Source organism: Castanea sativa, chromosome 8 (genome assembly GCF_040712315.1).
Source record: "Castanea sativa cultivar Marrone di Chiusa Pesio chromosome 8, ASM4071231v1".
Taxonomy (NCBI): domain Eukaryota; kingdom Viridiplantae; phylum Streptophyta; class Magnoliopsida; order Fagales; family Fagaceae; genus Castanea; species Castanea sativa.
In genome coordinates, this window is record NC_134020.1 from 49,225,592 (window position 1) to 49,242,105 (window position 16,514).

The following is a 16,514-nucleotide window of genomic DNA, read 5'->3' on the forward strand; positions in this document are numbered from 1 at the left end:
AGAGCCTTGAGCATTGCTACAGGGCTATGTAAGAATTTTCCATAGTTTGGACCCCATTATTTATTTGAGACATTACTTCAACAACCCATCTCTTATCTTTTGCCAAGTGATAGTACTCATATTAGCACTTCTTCATAAACCTAACGACTTTATTGCAGTGGAATTTCAAAAGCTTTATGTATATACTTTTATATGGATAGGAAAAAACTTAGGTAGTTCCAGGGTATTGGACTTTTAGAATGCACGAATACTTCATTTGGGGTGTCATAATTATTATATTTTGTCATGGTGTCTTATTTACAATATGATTTAAAAAAAAAAAAAAAATTTAAATTGCCCATGTCATCGTATCGTATCCGCAACCATTACTGTGTCTATGCATTCTAGCAAAGCTCTCACATAAGGGGTGGGCCCCAAACGTGAGACACACCATGGGGCATCGACATTATGTGAGAGCCTAGAGCACTGCTACGGGGCTATGAAAGAATTTTCCATATGAATAAAGTTTTAGTGTAGTGCTTCCGTATATAAACATGATATGGAATAGACATATGTTCATTTTAAGACACGTGTCATATTGGTGTCACAGGATCACTAGACGCAATTCAAGCCCATTTTATTTATTTATGCTACAAGTGAAATGGTTAGGGTCCCAAAAGTAAAAGGCAAGGGTGCTCATAGGTTAGTCAATCTTGGAATAGGGGTTGAAACCTCACTCAACTCGATTCCTTCAAGTGGAAAACCACCAGTTGCCTACTGACGGATGGGATGAAATCGTCCATTCTCTTCCATTTTATGATCAATCCGCTAAGCAATTCAAGAAAGCCAATTGTTTTCGTATTGCCGCCACAAGTTGAACTATTCTAGTAATAAGATCTTCAAATTACAATTTTGTAGCTAAAAAATTGATATTTCCTTTTGCTACAGAAGGGAGCCCTTAAGTGCTTGACAGGCAAAGAAATATGTACGACTTGGGTGATTTTTTGCAGGGGACAAAAGTAACATGATAAAGCAAATATATCAATGAATCCCGGTGAAGAATTTGTCTTCTTGCTTTAATTCTTAAATTACTAAAAGCATTAACATTTTACTATTGCCAAGTTACTACTTTACATTCTCAGTCTGAGTTGCTTGGTTATCCATGCGTTGGTTGGTTCCAGTTTTCTCAGACATAAACCATCCAAAAGCATACCATAGTTGCTTGTGTATTGACATTATAGACAACAGCACAATGCCATGGAAGTAGAAATAAAATACTTAGCCACCTAAAGTAATTAAGCAAGGTCACTTCATTATCCTCTATATACCACATGTTGAAGACTACATCTGATTGAAATTTGAATATTTTCTTCGTTCTCCGATCTCCAAGTTTTTTCTTCTTTAGATTCTGATCTTGTGGGCAATAATTGAATGAATAAATAAACAACATTAGATGGATGTAACCATCCTCTATGAAAATCTGCAGATATATTTCATGCATAATGGCATGGACAGGCTGTCAAACCCACCAAAAATGAATATAAAAAGAAAAGAAAACAAAAGAAAGAATAAAAGCCACTACATTCTGAAGGGTCTACCAATGTGACTTGGGGAACAAAATGCCACTGACTGGGGTTGCTGAACGCCGCCACATTGGCGAACCCACCCAGGCAAATCAGAGTTCATTGTGAGCTAAACTGCACTGCCTAGGTGTAGGTGGCATGCCAATATGACGGCATGGCCAGGAAAGTACACCCATATGCAAGTCATCCTTGAATCCTGATCCAAACCTTTGAAGGATTTGCCAGAATGGGTTTGCAGGATTAAAACTCATAACATGAAGTTAAATACAGCTCTCAAATGGCAAAACCTTTTGACATTGTCACACTCCTTACAGAATATGCTAGACATGGGTTCTCCTTTCGCTTTGACCAGCAGCACTTCTACCCTGGGAAAAAAAATGTCTAAAATTGTGACTGTACAAAACTTACTCCCACATAGTCTTGGCCGCATTAAGCAGAAGAAACCTCATAACAATAATTACGGAGAGTGGGTACCAAGGAAAAATTTTCATGGATACCATACTCAACTTCAAACCATTTGATTCAGGCTAGCTGATATATCATCCTGCAAGGAAGATATCAAGTTGAGAACAAGTAGCAGAATTTACATTCTATATGACTGAATACATATAATCATAAAGATAATATTTTTTTATATAAGTATAATCATAAAGATAATATATGTGAAGATAACATGACAACATCCATAATTTTATAATTATATTGTCAAAAATTGTCAAGAGCCTCGTAGCTTAACTGACACCTCCATCCAGTGTTCAAATCCCCCCACCCCCAATTATCGACGTATAAAATTAAATTATCTTGTTGAAATTTGATGTATGTTAGTCAAGTATGAAAACAATTGCAATCACATAATCAACCCAAGTGAACTGCACAATCACATAATCAACAGTAATGCATGGACCAATCCCATAAATGATCCATAAGAGATGAATGAGTTCCCCAGAAGATAACATCTGTAGTATAAACTTCAAGAGGTACAAAAGAGCAGAAAATAAACCTATATAACCTAGTAACCCTGCGGCTAAATGGGTGAACAAGATCTCTAGGAAAGAGTTGAAAGAGAGAACAAGAGAAAGAAAGAACAAAAAACATATGCATGAAATTCAGATTTACTAAAATAACAACAGAAGGATGATATTTTTTTCAAATTTCTTGATAGTAGATGCAGCAGGAAAGAACATGAATATGATCTCTGAAACCAGAAGAACCTTTTTCTTTTTAACACAAAAAAACCTGAAGAACCTAAAGGACCATGTTTTTTGTTTAATAACATACAAGTTGTCCATGGAAATAATAGCACACAGTTGCAAATAAAATTGACAACCATTCATGTGGAGTCAGTTTTGGGTCGGGAATCATATTAACTATTGTCTGGATTAACTTTTTTCTTTTAGATTATTGAATAATTTTTTATGGACAAGTTTTTGAAGCCTTACTTTTTCTACATACAGCTGTACTTTAGCCCACTTTAGCAAATCAGAAAAAAGTTAATCTAAACACACAAAAAAAGACGACTGATATAGAAAATGGGAACAGATATACATAAAGTTGTTTTATGTTGAGAATCTATTACCATGTGGGTGTGATTCAGCTCATGGCCTGAGCAAACTACTCTTCTTTGCACTTTTGTGCTTTTTATTTACTTGAAATTTAAAATAAGATTGAAGAAACATCAACAACTAGTTTAGGGAATCAAAATTGTATATGTTCCAGACTGAATGAGTAAACAACTCATACAAAATGGGCAAACATTTCGTTTCTCATGCAACCCCTTCAAAATGCAAACGCATTATTAGCACTTTGAAAACAAGAGAACTAGCGGTTGTGCTAAACTGAAAGAACAAAGACAATTCATAATTCATTAAATCTAACACTTAAAATTCTACATAATCATTTAAACAGATCATTAATTAGGATAATAGCTGCATTTTATTATTGTCACAGTAATTGTAATCTCAAAACTCAAGCCAAACTAGACACAATATTGCCCTGAAATCTAGATATGCCTTCAAAACTGCCAAATAGGGATGACACCCCCCAAAAAAAAAGATGCATTTGAAGTTTCAGGTCATTCCGTCAGAATTTTTGTGATCTAAAAAGGTAAGAACTAAGAAAATAATATTAACCTTGAAACTAACAACAGGTACAGTAACATGAAGCACTACACGTTCAATAAATACATCAGACCAAACAAAAATATGTTAAAAAGCCAGATAATTGTTCTAGACCCAGTCTTATTTTAACCTATTACTTCAACAAACAACTGAGTTCAGGTTAGTCAGTGTGCTGAGTGTCCTCTACTCTCTACAGACCGATGAATAACACTCCTAATGTAGATAATCAGTAAAAAAAAATTTATTATACTTATAAAGACTGATGATTTCAGAATAGGCCCACAGGAAATAAGAATGGGAAAAAAAAGCATTAACAGATACTTACATCTACAGCCTGAAATGATCTGCTTACAGATGGTTTCAACAGAGGAGATTCAGAAGCAGAAGAAGACCCATTGTCTCTAATACCATGGTTTCGACCCTATAAACAAATAACAGAAAGAGATGCAAAGTAATATCATATACATAAGAAATGAGATCAAAGGGCTCGGAAGAAACTGAACATAGGAAACAACACAACTTAGCTCAACTAAGCCTTAATCCCAAATTCTCAATTTGGAATTGGCTTATAAACATAGGAAACAACATAAAGCAAAACTCCTAAATAACAGTAGCAGTTTCAATCATTACATTATAGCAGAAGATAGCTTGGGATACCTGCATACGATCTATAGGATATTAAAGTATAACAAAACGAAGATAACAGAGTACAAACACAAATCCTCATAACTAGGATGATGGTAACATCCCTCCAAATACTCAACCAAGTTTTAAAATAACTTTTTTTTAATAAGTCAGGTTTTAAAATAACTTTATCCCACACTAACAAAATAATGTGTTTATGATCCTTTGTAGAGAACTTTAGATGGTGTCAACATAGTTTATTCATCTTTATCCCCAATGGTACTGCCAGTAAGGAGTGGGTCAACTCTTTGGGTGGGGTAGGGTTGGGGGGGGGGGGGGGTTAGATACACATGCGCCTAGAGTGAATTAACTTGAAGGAATTACTTCAATGGAGATGAATAATATTAGAGCTCTAGGTATCACAAAATATGGCTTACCCTACCAGCCTACCCAAGCAATAAAAGCTTCATTGGCTTTTTTACTATAAGTTTCACTAGAAAGATTAGTGCCTGTCACCTTATCAGCAGGTTGAAATGGGGTGGAGAAGCTAAAAAGAAGAAGAAAGTATCACTTCATCCAGTGGCAAAAATCACTCACTACCTCTATAGTTCATCAAACTCTTCTCTTTAATCCTCCCTCAGGCAAGCAACTTATATCTTGCCATTAGACATCAAAACAAATCAATATAGGTGGGCTATTTAATAATTTTTAGTTCTAAAAAGAGTAATGAGAATAACTCCACCTGTGTCTATTCTTAGTGTCATAGATTTTTGTTTATAGTCTGTCCCTAGCCCAAACCTGGAAAAAAGAGGAGGGTTGCGAATTGAATTGTGCTTGGTGTCATATTATAGGATTGTAGTAAGATCAGCTATGCTCTATAGTAATGAGTGTTAAGACTGTTAAGAAGTAACATGTTCATAAAATAAATGTAACTTAAATGAGAATATTAAGATGGATAAGTAAAAATACAAGAAAATTTAGGATTCAAAATGAGGGTAGACGCTTGAAGATAGGAGTGACCCCTATTGATCAAAAGATGGGGGAGAGTTGCTTGAAATAGTTTAGCCATGTGCAAAGCAGAGCGATTAATGCATCGGTGTGGAAGAGTGAGTTAATTCAAGTTGAGGGAACAGAAATAGGTAGAAGACCTAAAATAAAATTAGTAGTAATAAAAACATGTCAATTAAGGAGGTAATAAAGGGTATGACTTTGGATAGAATATAATGATGGGAACGAATACAGGTGGCCACCTAACTAGTTTCTAGAGGATCCATAACCGATCCCAAAATTCTGAAAACTAAGCCTTGGTTGTTGTAAAACAAGGACCCAGAATCCAAGTAGAGTGGGAACACGGTAATTCCAGTATCTACCATCAAGTTATACAATTGATGTGTGAATTTTGAAGTCTTTGCTTGACTAGTAAAGAATTAAGTTTAATAAATCACTATCAATCCTTTGAAGGATACCAAAACTCTTATCCATAGAAATCAATGAAATCATTTATAAACAGAAGATTACACTCTCCATAAGGCCTTCTCAAAACTAATTAAAATAACTTAAGATGCATACTCATATGGGTCAAGTGATACACTTAAGTAATCAATAGCATTTAAATCTAGTAAATTGTTTTACTTTTCCTGTTATTTTTTATAATAGTTCTACCCTGTTCTATTTTTTAATACAAATTGAAAGCACTAGCTATATCCAAATTTTATACAAATACAAGTATGCATGTATGCACAAACACAATGAGTAAATAAAATTTTAACCAAAAAAAGTCCAAAACAAACACATGAATGTTATCCAAGAAAACTCAAATAGGTATTTGATTGTGTGAAGGTGAAGAATACCGTACCCCATGTGAACATCTGTTTTCTTGACCTTCAAAGAGGGACGAGAAATAAGCAGGATTATAGATAGAGCCTCCCAAAATGTCATCAGAATCTGAGGGTTGTCTAACTACAGCAGGAGTTGCAGGACTCAGAAAACTATTTCTTACATCGAAATCTGCTTCTCTAGAAGCTGTAGTGTCTACATATGAAACTCCCAACCTGTAAATCTGAATCCATAACAACGAGGACGACAACCTTACAGTAAACCCAATGATTTCCATTACCAGAGTGAGTTTTACTGAAAAGATAACGAATGTCCCATAATAATCAGAAGAAATGTCCCTGCATACACATACAATTTCCACCAGGTGAGAGATCAGTATAGCCATTACCATCACTTAATCACAATATAACAAACACTCACAGTCACACACACATGATGGTACATTTAAACACAGACTACTAGGATTCTAAAATTATTTTGCAACTAGGTCTTGTGCCAACATGTGAAGATGTAGACAGTAGAAACAACCACGTGCTGCTGCATGAGTGAATGGTTACACAATGAAATCAAATATTAATTTTTTGGGAGGCCACAGCTATGTCAAAGATTGCTTAATGTAATAGACAGAACCTAGAAGACTTGTCCAAACAAATGCAAAATTTTTGTACGTAGAATTTAAATAAACTGATCTTTTAAAAACATTGGTATATATTGCGGGCTAACAAAGCAATTTGATGATGATAACGATGACGACAATGTTTCTCCATGTTTATAATAATAAATAATTGGCTAAAACTTAAGTATAATTCCTTACATGCTATACTTTAAATTCCCCAATTAAATTCAACCATGTGCTTGCATTAGCAAACGAACAACATGGTTGAATTTAATTGTTCTTTAAAAAGACAAACTATTTTTGTTGTATTGGCCAATACAAACATGTGGTGGAGTTCAAATAGTGAACCTATGGTACAACACCTACGAAACTATACCTAAGTCCCTAAATAATAAAGGGTCCTGTTAATGGGTGCCCTTGTGCACCCATTAAGGTGGAATTTTACAATGCAGTCGACTGGCTTTTAATAAGGAGCCGAACCATTCTCAGTCTAAAGTCAATGGTTTTATCATGTTTTGCTATTTCCCAATGCAGGTAGGACCTTTTGTAGCTTCCTCAATAAGTGCACAAGGAATCAAAGATGCACAGACACGGACACAGGTATAGTTACGATTCGGTGACACATGATACAGCAGATAGGACACCGTTATGACATGGGTAGGACACCCCAAATGAATCCATTGACAATTAAAGTGAAAGCTCAACAAAGACTAAGCTAATCTACTCAAATCTTGTACTATTAATTATTACTTTTTTTTTTTCTTTCCCTTTCTTTTTAAAGAAACCAAATTTGAAATTGCACAAAAATTGAAATGCGTGGACAATATGTACATAAACAGAAATGAAAATTGCAATGCGGTAGAAAATGAAAAATGGGTAAGAAAAAAAAAAAAGAAAAGAAAGGAGAGACCAAATATCGTTAGTGAAGAGGATGAACCAAGAAACATCGAGAAGGAGAGCACAGAAGAGAAGAACAGCATAGGTACGCCCAAGTTTCTGACTGCTACTCTCAATGGCCACCAAAGCGAACAATGCTATCGCCAGATTTATCAGCAAAACCCCGTTGTACAACGCTCCCAGAGATCCAATCAACGCGGACCCTATCTGGGTTTTTTTCACATTATCATAAAAATCAAATCTTTAATAAAATAATCAAGAAAGAAACCCTAAATAAGTGTTTGGGTGCCGAGAAAAATTGACCTGAATGTAGATGAGAATGACAGCGACAGATTGAAGCCTGTCGTAATCGCGAAGAAAAGGCAGTAATTGCTCTCTGAAAGAACAGCAACAACAAAGCATCATATGCCTCACCCACCCACCTCCACTGTCTTTGCTCTTTATCAAAGTTCCAATCCAAACAGAGTAAACGGAATCGAAAAAGTGTTGGTTTTGGCGGGAGGAAGAAGAAGAAGAAGAACCAGAAGAAGAAATAGCAAACCAAATTAGCAATAACAACAACATGTATGTATATGTATGACTCTGCCTCTGGCTTATTTTTTTGGGGTTTTTGTTTTTTGTTTTTAACTGCTTTGCTTGTGAGCGATGGAATTTTGAAACAACCCCAAATACGTTTTTTTTTTTTTTGGCTCTGTTTTGAGTGTTTTGCATTCATTCCTTTTGTTCTTTCTCTAAACAAACTTTCCTTTTTTCCTTTTTTATTATCTACTTTTTTAAAAAATAATAATAATTTTAGGCATGTTATGGTTCAATGATTTTTTTTTTTTAAAGAGAAGTATTTCCACAATATTTTCATAGGATCCGGCTTGTGTCCAGTGGCCACAAGTTAGAATATAGACACGTATCCAGTGGCCAATGCCACTGGATACAAGCTCCATCTATTTTTTTAATATTTAATTCTAAGTAGCAGATTGTTATAATTTTAATAAAAATTCACTATTGAAATTACTTTTTTGTCTACTAGTATAACAAATAACAACTTGCCACATATTGTGAAAATTTTATGGACAATTCTCTTTTTTAAGGAGTTTAATGTGCCAGTATATATATATTAATGTGTATGTTTGTAACTTGTAATTTAAGTTACTTTAATCCGGCTTAAGTGATGCAAAGAATGGTAATTAACTTAACTCTGACCATTAGGTATGAAAGTGATACACATGGTTACACCGGTGAGTTTTTGAATTGGAAAGCAAAAGAGCATATACTGTCTTGTTAGCTAAAGAGATTGAGCATATACTCTTTTTTGCTAAACAACAACTTTATCATTCATCAAGCAAAACAATGGCTGTCAACGCAACAATTACTACAAGAAGACTATACATATTGAAACAAAATGCTCAACAAAATCTAATTGCATACTTTGCAGCCACATGGATAGCAGTATTGCAGAATCTCCTAATCCAACTAAAATTACATTTCAAAAAGAATTTACAAAGATCAAGTATATTACTAATAATAGGAGCAATTGAGCATATACTCGTAACTTGACCTTCGAATCAATACCATCAAGTGCACGGTGATATTAAGTTGGCCAAAAAAACAATAAAAGTGTACAGTCACATGATGCATGCGAAGACTGAAGAAACAAATGGCATTAATGACTTTTACTTTTTATTTTTTATGAGAGCATTCATGACTAGTTTCTTCAAGTGATGATACACCGTCCCCGATTTTTTATCTACACCAGACAAAGATCTTATTATGCTCCTTATTGCACTTTTCTTAACTCATATGGGTAGTGACTAGTTGGTGCAATTATATACAGTAATAAAAAGGTGTAGTAAGTAGGAACATAATGTTTTGAGATATCATGAAAGTAGGGGTGCTAATCTAGTGCAAAGACTTTTTTGCTAGTTTTTATCTGGATGATGTAGAATGAAATTTAGAGGTAATTTTGAACCATAGTTATCAAAATTCTATAAATTGAAAGTTGAATAGAAGATTAGAGAATAAGCAAAGTTGTCAATATTACTCGTTCGTTTGATTTAAAAAAAAATTATAATAGGATTTAAATTTTAAAACTTATGGTATCCACTCATAATAATTACTACTTTTTTTATTATTTGAGGAAGTTTTTTTGGTGCAAGCTCGATTTAAAACCATGTTACTTGTCAGTTATGTGTGAGTAAAAAATACTAAAAAATAGCAGCAATGATTGTTACAATTAATTTAAAGATAATGGGGAAAAAATCTACAAAGAAGGAGGGTTAACCGATGAAAGTAGTTACAAGTTGAGATTTACACTTCACACTCTATCTTTCTCTCTAATTTTTCTCCCCCATTGTCATATGGGAGATAACCTATTTATAGAAGCTCGGGCTTTTTCTTATCACTCGTTTGGACTAGGGAGGGAGATACTTGTCCCATTAAGATTATACTTATTTTTTTTAATGGAATGAGTGGATGCATTGGTTGAGTACACTATTCAATCTTTTTTTCACACGCTCCCACGCAGACTTGGGTAAGTAGGCCTTGGAACCATATTCATTTAATCCAATATTGTAATAATTTTCATTGTACCAAAAAAAAAGTTTAAATTGTAATTAAGTAAAAGACATAAATAGGGATGGGCATGGGTTGGCCCAACCCAATGCAATCCCACTCACATGGAATGGGTTGAGACGGGTTGGGTTGGGTTTAGATGTTTCATGGTCTAGACCAATACACTTAAATAATAGCACATTGTAAAAGCCTTAATATTTAAGGTTTCTCCCTAATAGACTACATGGTTCCTACTTGGGCTTGTCTAAAGCCCAAATTCCAAAAATATGGGCTCAATGTGGACATTTGATGGGCTTATACTATAGTAGAGGCTCAAATATGATAACCAAACAGAGCAAAAAAAAAAAAAACAGAACAAAACAAAGCAAAGCAAAACCAAAAGAGAAGAAGAAGAAATGGCAGAGACGGCGTCGAGTGGTGAAGAAGCTTCGGCTTCAGCACCAGTATCAGTATCAGATTCTTCAGAGCAGCAGCAAAAGATGGAAGCTTTATCATCATCATCTTCTTCTTCAACATCAATAGCATCAATGGCAGAGGATCTGCAACGCACTGTGATCGAATCCACTCGTTCTCTCCAACACAACTCTTCCACTCATCTCCGTACCTTACAGGTCACTTCACTCTTTACCCATATTTTACTTTCACAATTCACTCTCTTTTGAGCCAAACAATTTGAAATAATAATAATAATAATAATATGGGTCATCAATGGTGTTTCAGGACTTTGTACCACATGCTTTATCTCAATACAGAAGCTATGAAGATGCTTTCATCTCCAAAATTAAAGGTCAACTCAACTCTCTAAACTATAATCAGTATTTGGGTCTTTTTATTAATGGGTTTTTATTTTATTTGGGCCATCTGATCTAACTAAACTAAGACTAACAACACTTGATGAATGATGATGATGATGATGATGATGATTTCAGATGAGGTAATGCGTGTGAGGGAACACCCAGCTGAGGCTGCTGGGCTTGCCTTAACCTCTGCTTTCATTCTTCTTCCAGGTAGCTACTACGTACAATCAACTATTTACTACTACTTTCATTCATTCATCTTTATTTTTTTTTTTGATAAGTAATCTGGAAGCTTTTATAAATAAAGGAAATAACGTCATGCAAGGAAATAACATCTTTATTGTACTCTATTTAAACAAACATAATAAGGTTAGGGAGGGATGTTGAATTATTAGTGGGGTTGATAATTCCACTTCTATAATTAAAACTGATGTTTGGGCTTTCAAAACCAGAGAAATTATACAAGCAACTGCCAGATTCTACTGAACACTTTTCCTGCCTAATTTACACTTTTTAATGGGGTCTCTTTTTTGATAAGTAATACAATTGTATAAATCGAGAAAAACGAGTCACCCAAGTATATAGGAAATATACTGGGGTAAACAATCAGTTACAAAAGTTACATAAATCTAAAAAATCAACAATAGAGAATAAAGAAAGTTTCCTCATGGCTGACAAGCGACAACCAATCCAATAAGGTCTTTTTTAAAATCCTCACTCTTGTAATTTTATGCTAAACGGATTCTAGTGCATTCATTTAGACTAAAACGTGGTTATATCTTTTGGCACTTTTCCCTTGTTCCGTCCCCGTTATATTTATACTTTATGAAGTTAGAGATTTAAGCTAAAACGTAATCAGCTGTATTGTTAGTTTGTTGATTATTGGATTGTTGAACCTCCTATGTACATGCATGTAAGTGCATTATTCAGGTGATTTCTGGTTCCTTGCATGTCTTCTTGAATAACAAACTCTTGATCAGTCTAGATAACTTTTTTCCTTTTTTGAAGGGTAGAGAACTTTTATTATGTACTTTAAATTAGTTACATAGACTACTGTTGCCTTGTAAATCTTATCTAAATTGATCCTTAAGAGTTTTGTCTTGTTTGCAGGCCCGAGAAGGTTCTTGCTTCGTCATACATTTGGTCGACTACAAAGTGAGGAGGTATCTTTCTGTCTTCTAAATTTGAATGGATGCTTCCTTTGCCTATGAATATTCTAGATAACTGTTTCTGAATCTTCCCACATAATCTGCAACTGCAACTTGGTTTAGTACTCAGAACCCTGGTCCTAGGCTTCATGTATTTCAATATTAAGGATTGTATTCTACTAAAATTTTGATACATTTTCCTTTCTTTAGATTCTTTCCCCCCTTTTTGTTTATCCCTTGTTTGCAGCAATAACTTGGTATACCTACTATACCAGCATTAACTAAAGTATGTCTATGGTTAACTAATTGGTGGGCTATGAATGCATATGCAGGCACAGTTTGTTAAAGCGGAGAAGAATGTAAAGGATTTTAATATTTCAGTTGATCTAATGAAGAAGGAGAGCAAAAAATTGCTTGAAAGGGCAGAACTTGCTGAAAAGGATATGAAATATGGCTATACTGAGCTCAGGTAGAAGTGATTTAAGTACCCTTAAATAAGTACATGGCTATTTTTGTTTCTATTGCATCTGATGACACCAAGTAATATGTGTAGGGGTGCTGGAAGTCAAATTCAACGCCTTGCGAAATCAGTCTACAAGGTTGAAACTAAAGCTGCAGGTATGCATTCTTGACTTTCTTGTTTCCTTTCCCCCTCCATTTTGTTTTATGGTTAATGAGGTGGTAGGACCATCATCAGGCATTCTTCTTTAGCTTGGCTGTAATTTGTGTTGTGGTCTGGTCTGTAGCCTATTCAAGGTTTGCTTTTGATAAATTTACACCAATGAGCTTTAGCTCAAATGACACTGAATCTTCTCCCATAAGTGATGCAAACAGTTAAAAGTTAAAGGAAAAGTAAGATTAAATATCAAAAGATTCGAGAATTGTGGTCTAGTTTTGATGTGGGGGTTTTCTTGGCACCTTTAACAGACTACTTTAGTTTTTATTGAGTCTTACTATTAAGTTTCTTTATGTTAGAAAGTTTCTTGATCAGATTTAATTTAGTTTACTAGAATAAGGACAAATTGGTAAATTCCAGAATTTCTAGAATGGGCTATCCTTGGCTTTACCAAAAGTCCATGAAACTTATTTTATGTTATAAGTTCATTTTCTATTTAATTTAGAAGTTCTTAATTAAGCTTCTTTATTATTGGGAGTCCTTGTCTTTCAAGGGAAAAGTTAATTAGGAGTCCTAACCTCTCTAGGAGTAACAATGAAAATAGCCTATTAAAAAGGAGTTTTTATGTATTCAATAAAAGGAAGAAATAGTGAGATTGATTTTTCTAAAACTCCAACACTTTATGTAAGTTTTGAGGGTGTGATTTCCTTCTCCTATCTAAACTCATTTTTCACTCTATTCACTGTTTTTACCAAATAGTCATGAAACACATTCAAGATCCAATCCTTTTATAACCTAAATCTACCTAAACCCTTAAACATCTAATATTCAAGAATCCTTCAAGATCTCATCAAGAAATCTAATTTAGAGTCTGTTTAGGATCTGTTTATTTTGCTGAAACTAAAAACTTTTTGCTGAAAATATTGTGGATAAAAGTAAAAGTTAGTTAAAATAGTACAGTGGAACCCATGAATAGTACCAAAAAGTGCAGTGGGACTCATAAATAGTAGCAAAAATAAGCTGAATAGTAAAATAAGTTAGCAAAAATAATATTTGCCAAACGGACACTTAGTGTTGAATTCCTAAAGATCATACATCAAAATTGGTATTGTAATCCAATAAGGCTTCTGTCTTGCGCCAATAAGAATGGGTGAAGGGTGAGGGTGCATGTGTGACTTACCTATTAAAAAAACTTTCTGGTTTCACCATATCATGTTCTTAGTTACTGAAAAGAAGGATTTATACATGGTTCGAAAGTGGAAAATACAGAATAACTTTCCATGAGTAAGACAGAAGAGGTTCTTTTTTCTTACTGTGACCTTGTAAGTTTCCACTTTTAGATGTTTAAAAATCTTGGAAAGAAAAGATAATAATAAAAACCTAAAAATTCTGTTCAAGTACATTGCTGTTTGATAATGATTTTTATTTATCGTGTGATCTTCTTCAGCTAGGTAGCGAGTGAGATGGTGCAAAAGGAGAGCAAAGTGGTTCATCACCATTTTTTAACTGGTTCCTCTTTTCCTCTCTTTCTAGGTGATTTTGCTTGTCCTTTTCTGTTTCTTTAGAGAGAGGAGGGGGGGGGGGGGGGTGTCTTGATGTTGGGAATATGTGGTGTATAATGTTCACTTGTTTTATATTTAATGCACTAGCTGAAGGTGCTGATGTAGGATGGCTTATTATTCAGAGTTCAGGTTTTGCTGTGCTCAATATAGGTTGGCTAATAGTGGCTTTAGATTTTGGGATTTGTCCATTACAAGACAGTCCGAGATCATCAGTGAAAGCTTAGGAGCTTTTGGGTTTCCAAGTGATGGAACGTTGAGTTAAGGTTTTATGGATGAGTACAAACTAATGTGTCTCCAACATTCATTTATTATGTTGAATTCTAGCAATCACATTCATTGCCACATTTGTTTGTAAACATTTTGTGGTAAAATGTGTAGTAACTTTTGCATTTTCTTTTATGGATTGATTGATATTGTTAATGGCATTGTTTTGGTCTGGTTGTGTCTCATAACTAAAGTAAATAAGAGAGAAAGAAAGAAAGCAATAATCGACTCATGATAGGACCCATGGGCCATAACTATAGCTGATAGTAAAGCTTATTAAAATTAAAGACAATGCTTGAAACTTAAGAAAGTGCAAGGTTCCAAAGCAGTGGCTGCCTAATTCCAAGAAACATGGAGTATTCAAATTAGGCCTCCCCTTAAAAGTAAAACCTAATAGAAAACTTCTTTTGTCTTTAATCTTTTTATTCCTTGAACTCCTTGTATCCTACGTGGTGTACTTATTTTGTTATTACATTTTGTTTTAGACTTGATGGATGGGCTGCGAGAAATCCCTGGTAGGGAGGCTTTGAAACTTCGAGCAGAGGCAAGTCAAACATTGTCCTCATATATGCTGTCATTTTTCTCCTAATACTTTTACACATTTATATTACATCATGATTAGTTGTCATAATGAAATTGTTGCCCCCTTCAAAACCAGGTGGCTACTATGACAGCACATCTGAAGCGGCAGAGGACTGCAATAAACAAACGGATAATGAAGATTTCTGATTTGGGGGTTCCTGTGTGATTAATAAGAAGAATATCTTGATGAACCTTGCCTCCCGCTCCTTATTTTTTTTTCCCTTCTTCTTTCAACCCCTGCAATGCAAAAGGAAAGCAGATGTGTAATAAGGGAGGATGTTGGGACTTTCATTTTCTGACATTCGTAGTTCTGATAGTTAAAATCGATTTTGGTTTCAGTTGGCTTAGTTTGTTATACTTTTTGGTTACTTTATATTGTTGAACACAAACACCAGCAGATAATTCTGCTTGATAATTTGTCACTACCCTTCTCCCTCTCCCAGTATAATCATTTCAGTTGGCAGGCATCAACTGAATACTTCTTTGAGATTATAACGGCTGCTGACTTCTGATCTGTGTCAAGGAATAGTGCAAGTCACGAAACTTTGAAATCCCTTTGACGACGTTAAGATTCATGGGAAATGGAGTCGGATACATTAATTTGTCTAAGGGCATTGGTTTGCATGTGCCTAATAGGACACAATCCTTCCCACCTTCAGTAGCAGTAGTACAAAAACATTGAGAAATGGGAGAAATTATTGTGTGTACTTGTGCATTGTCCTTCCATCACATAGAAGGTGGTTCTATGAATGGGTCCTGTACATGAGATTTCCTTTTTTCGTAAGAGGGAGGTGTTGTGCATGAGTGCGTAATAGTAATTCTTTATGCTATTCACTCTAGTTGGAGTTCTTTGAGTGGAGCAGATCAAGTCATTCATTCATAAAATTTGTCAATCTCATTCATCAAATGTGTGAGACAAGAGACTGCACTTACAGGATTAGTCAATTGCTTGGGATAGATTAGGAAATAGTTGAGGAAACTAAGAATAAAAAAGAATCTGGACTGAATTTTGTAGAGACGCTGCTTAAAAAGGCTTTTGTCCTGGGTATGAAGTTTAGCACCTGCATGGCTACCTTACGAAACTCACTCCACACATTCGAGATACTCCGCTCCCTAGCAAATGCAGGTTCATACTCATACACATTCTAAAGAGCACTCACGTCTTAAAATTCTATCCCATTTTATTTTACTATTTCAAAAAGTTACTTTACTAATTATACAATACTCTCAACATCTTAAATTTTATTTTACAACACAATATATTAAAATAATATTTTAACACAATAAAATAATATATCTCAATAAAAATAAAAACTCGAAACCCAAAA

General features: G+C 34.6%; 2 protein-coding genes across 3 annotated transcripts; one reads left to right on the top strand and one right to left on the bottom strand.

Annotated features, from left to right (window-relative positions):
• Window positions 1–1,327: 1,327 nt before the first annotated feature.
• On the bottom strand, window positions 1,328–8,319 carry LOC142608471 (uncharacterized). Its single transcript, XM_075780249.1, has 5 exons — window positions 7,956–8,319; window positions 7,666–7,859; window positions 6,159–6,477; window positions 4,005–4,100; window positions 1,328–2,106 (listed from the first exon to the last, which is right to left on the bottom strand). The coding sequence occupies exons 1-5, from the start codon at window positions 8,214–8,216 to the stop codon at window positions 2,071–2,073; spliced, it is 906 nt and encodes a 301-aa protein (XP_075636364.1). The 5' UTR covers window positions 8,217–8,319; the 3' UTR covers window positions 1,328–2,070.
• A 2,231-nt stretch (window positions 8,320–10,550) lies between these two features.
• Window positions 10,551–15,620, top strand: LOC142605707 (RGS1-HXK1-interacting protein 1). Of its 2 annotated transcripts, XR_012839107.1 has the most exons (9): window positions 10,560–10,828; window positions 10,938–11,004; window positions 11,147–11,224; window positions 12,125–12,177; window positions 12,495–12,631; window positions 12,716–12,780; window positions 14,226–14,311; window positions 15,090–15,148; window positions 15,263–15,441. XR_012839107.1 is itself a non-coding variant. In XM_075777142.1 (8 exons), exons 1-8 carry the CDS (start codon window positions 10,613–10,615, stop codon window positions 15,350–15,352), a joined length of 765 nt encoding a protein of 254 aa, XP_075633257.1. In that variant the 5' UTR covers window positions 10,551–10,612; the 3' UTR covers window positions 15,353–15,620. The 2 variants fall into 2 exon arrangements, 1 of the variants encoding a protein (XP_075633257.1); XM_075777142.1 differs by lacking the exon at window positions 14,226–14,311 and having other exon boundaries at window positions 10,551–10,828; window positions 15,263–15,620.
• The last annotated feature ends 894 nt before the right edge of the window (window positions 15,621–16,514 follow it).

Excerpts from the sequence above, each read along its gene's own strand:
- LOC142608471 (XM_075780249.1), bottom strand. The coding sequence starts at position 8,216 with ATGTTGTTGTTATTGCTAATTTGGTTTGCTATTTCTTCTTCTGGTTCT. Across the intron at positions 6,478-7,665 it reads CTCTTCACTAACGATATTTG|GGACATTTCTTCTGATTATT; the intron begins GTCTCTCCTTTC and ends ATGTGTATGCAG. Across the intron at positions 4,101-6,158 it reads AAAACAGATGTTCACATGGG|GGTCGAAACCATGGTATTAG; the intron begins GTACGGTATTCT and ends ATTTGTTTATAG.
- LOC142605707 (XM_075777142.1), top strand. The coding sequence starts at position 10,613 with ATGGCAGAGACGGCGTCGAGTGGTGAAGAAGCTTCGGCTTCAGCACCA. Across the intron at positions 11,005-11,146 it reads TTTCATCTCCAAAATTAAAG|ATGAGGTAATGCGTGTGAGG; the intron begins GTCAACTCAACT and ends TGATGATTTCAG. Across the intron at positions 12,178-12,494 it reads GTCGACTACAAAGTGAGGAG|GCACAGTTTGTTAAAGCGGA; the intron begins GTATCTTTCTGT and ends ATGCATATGCAG.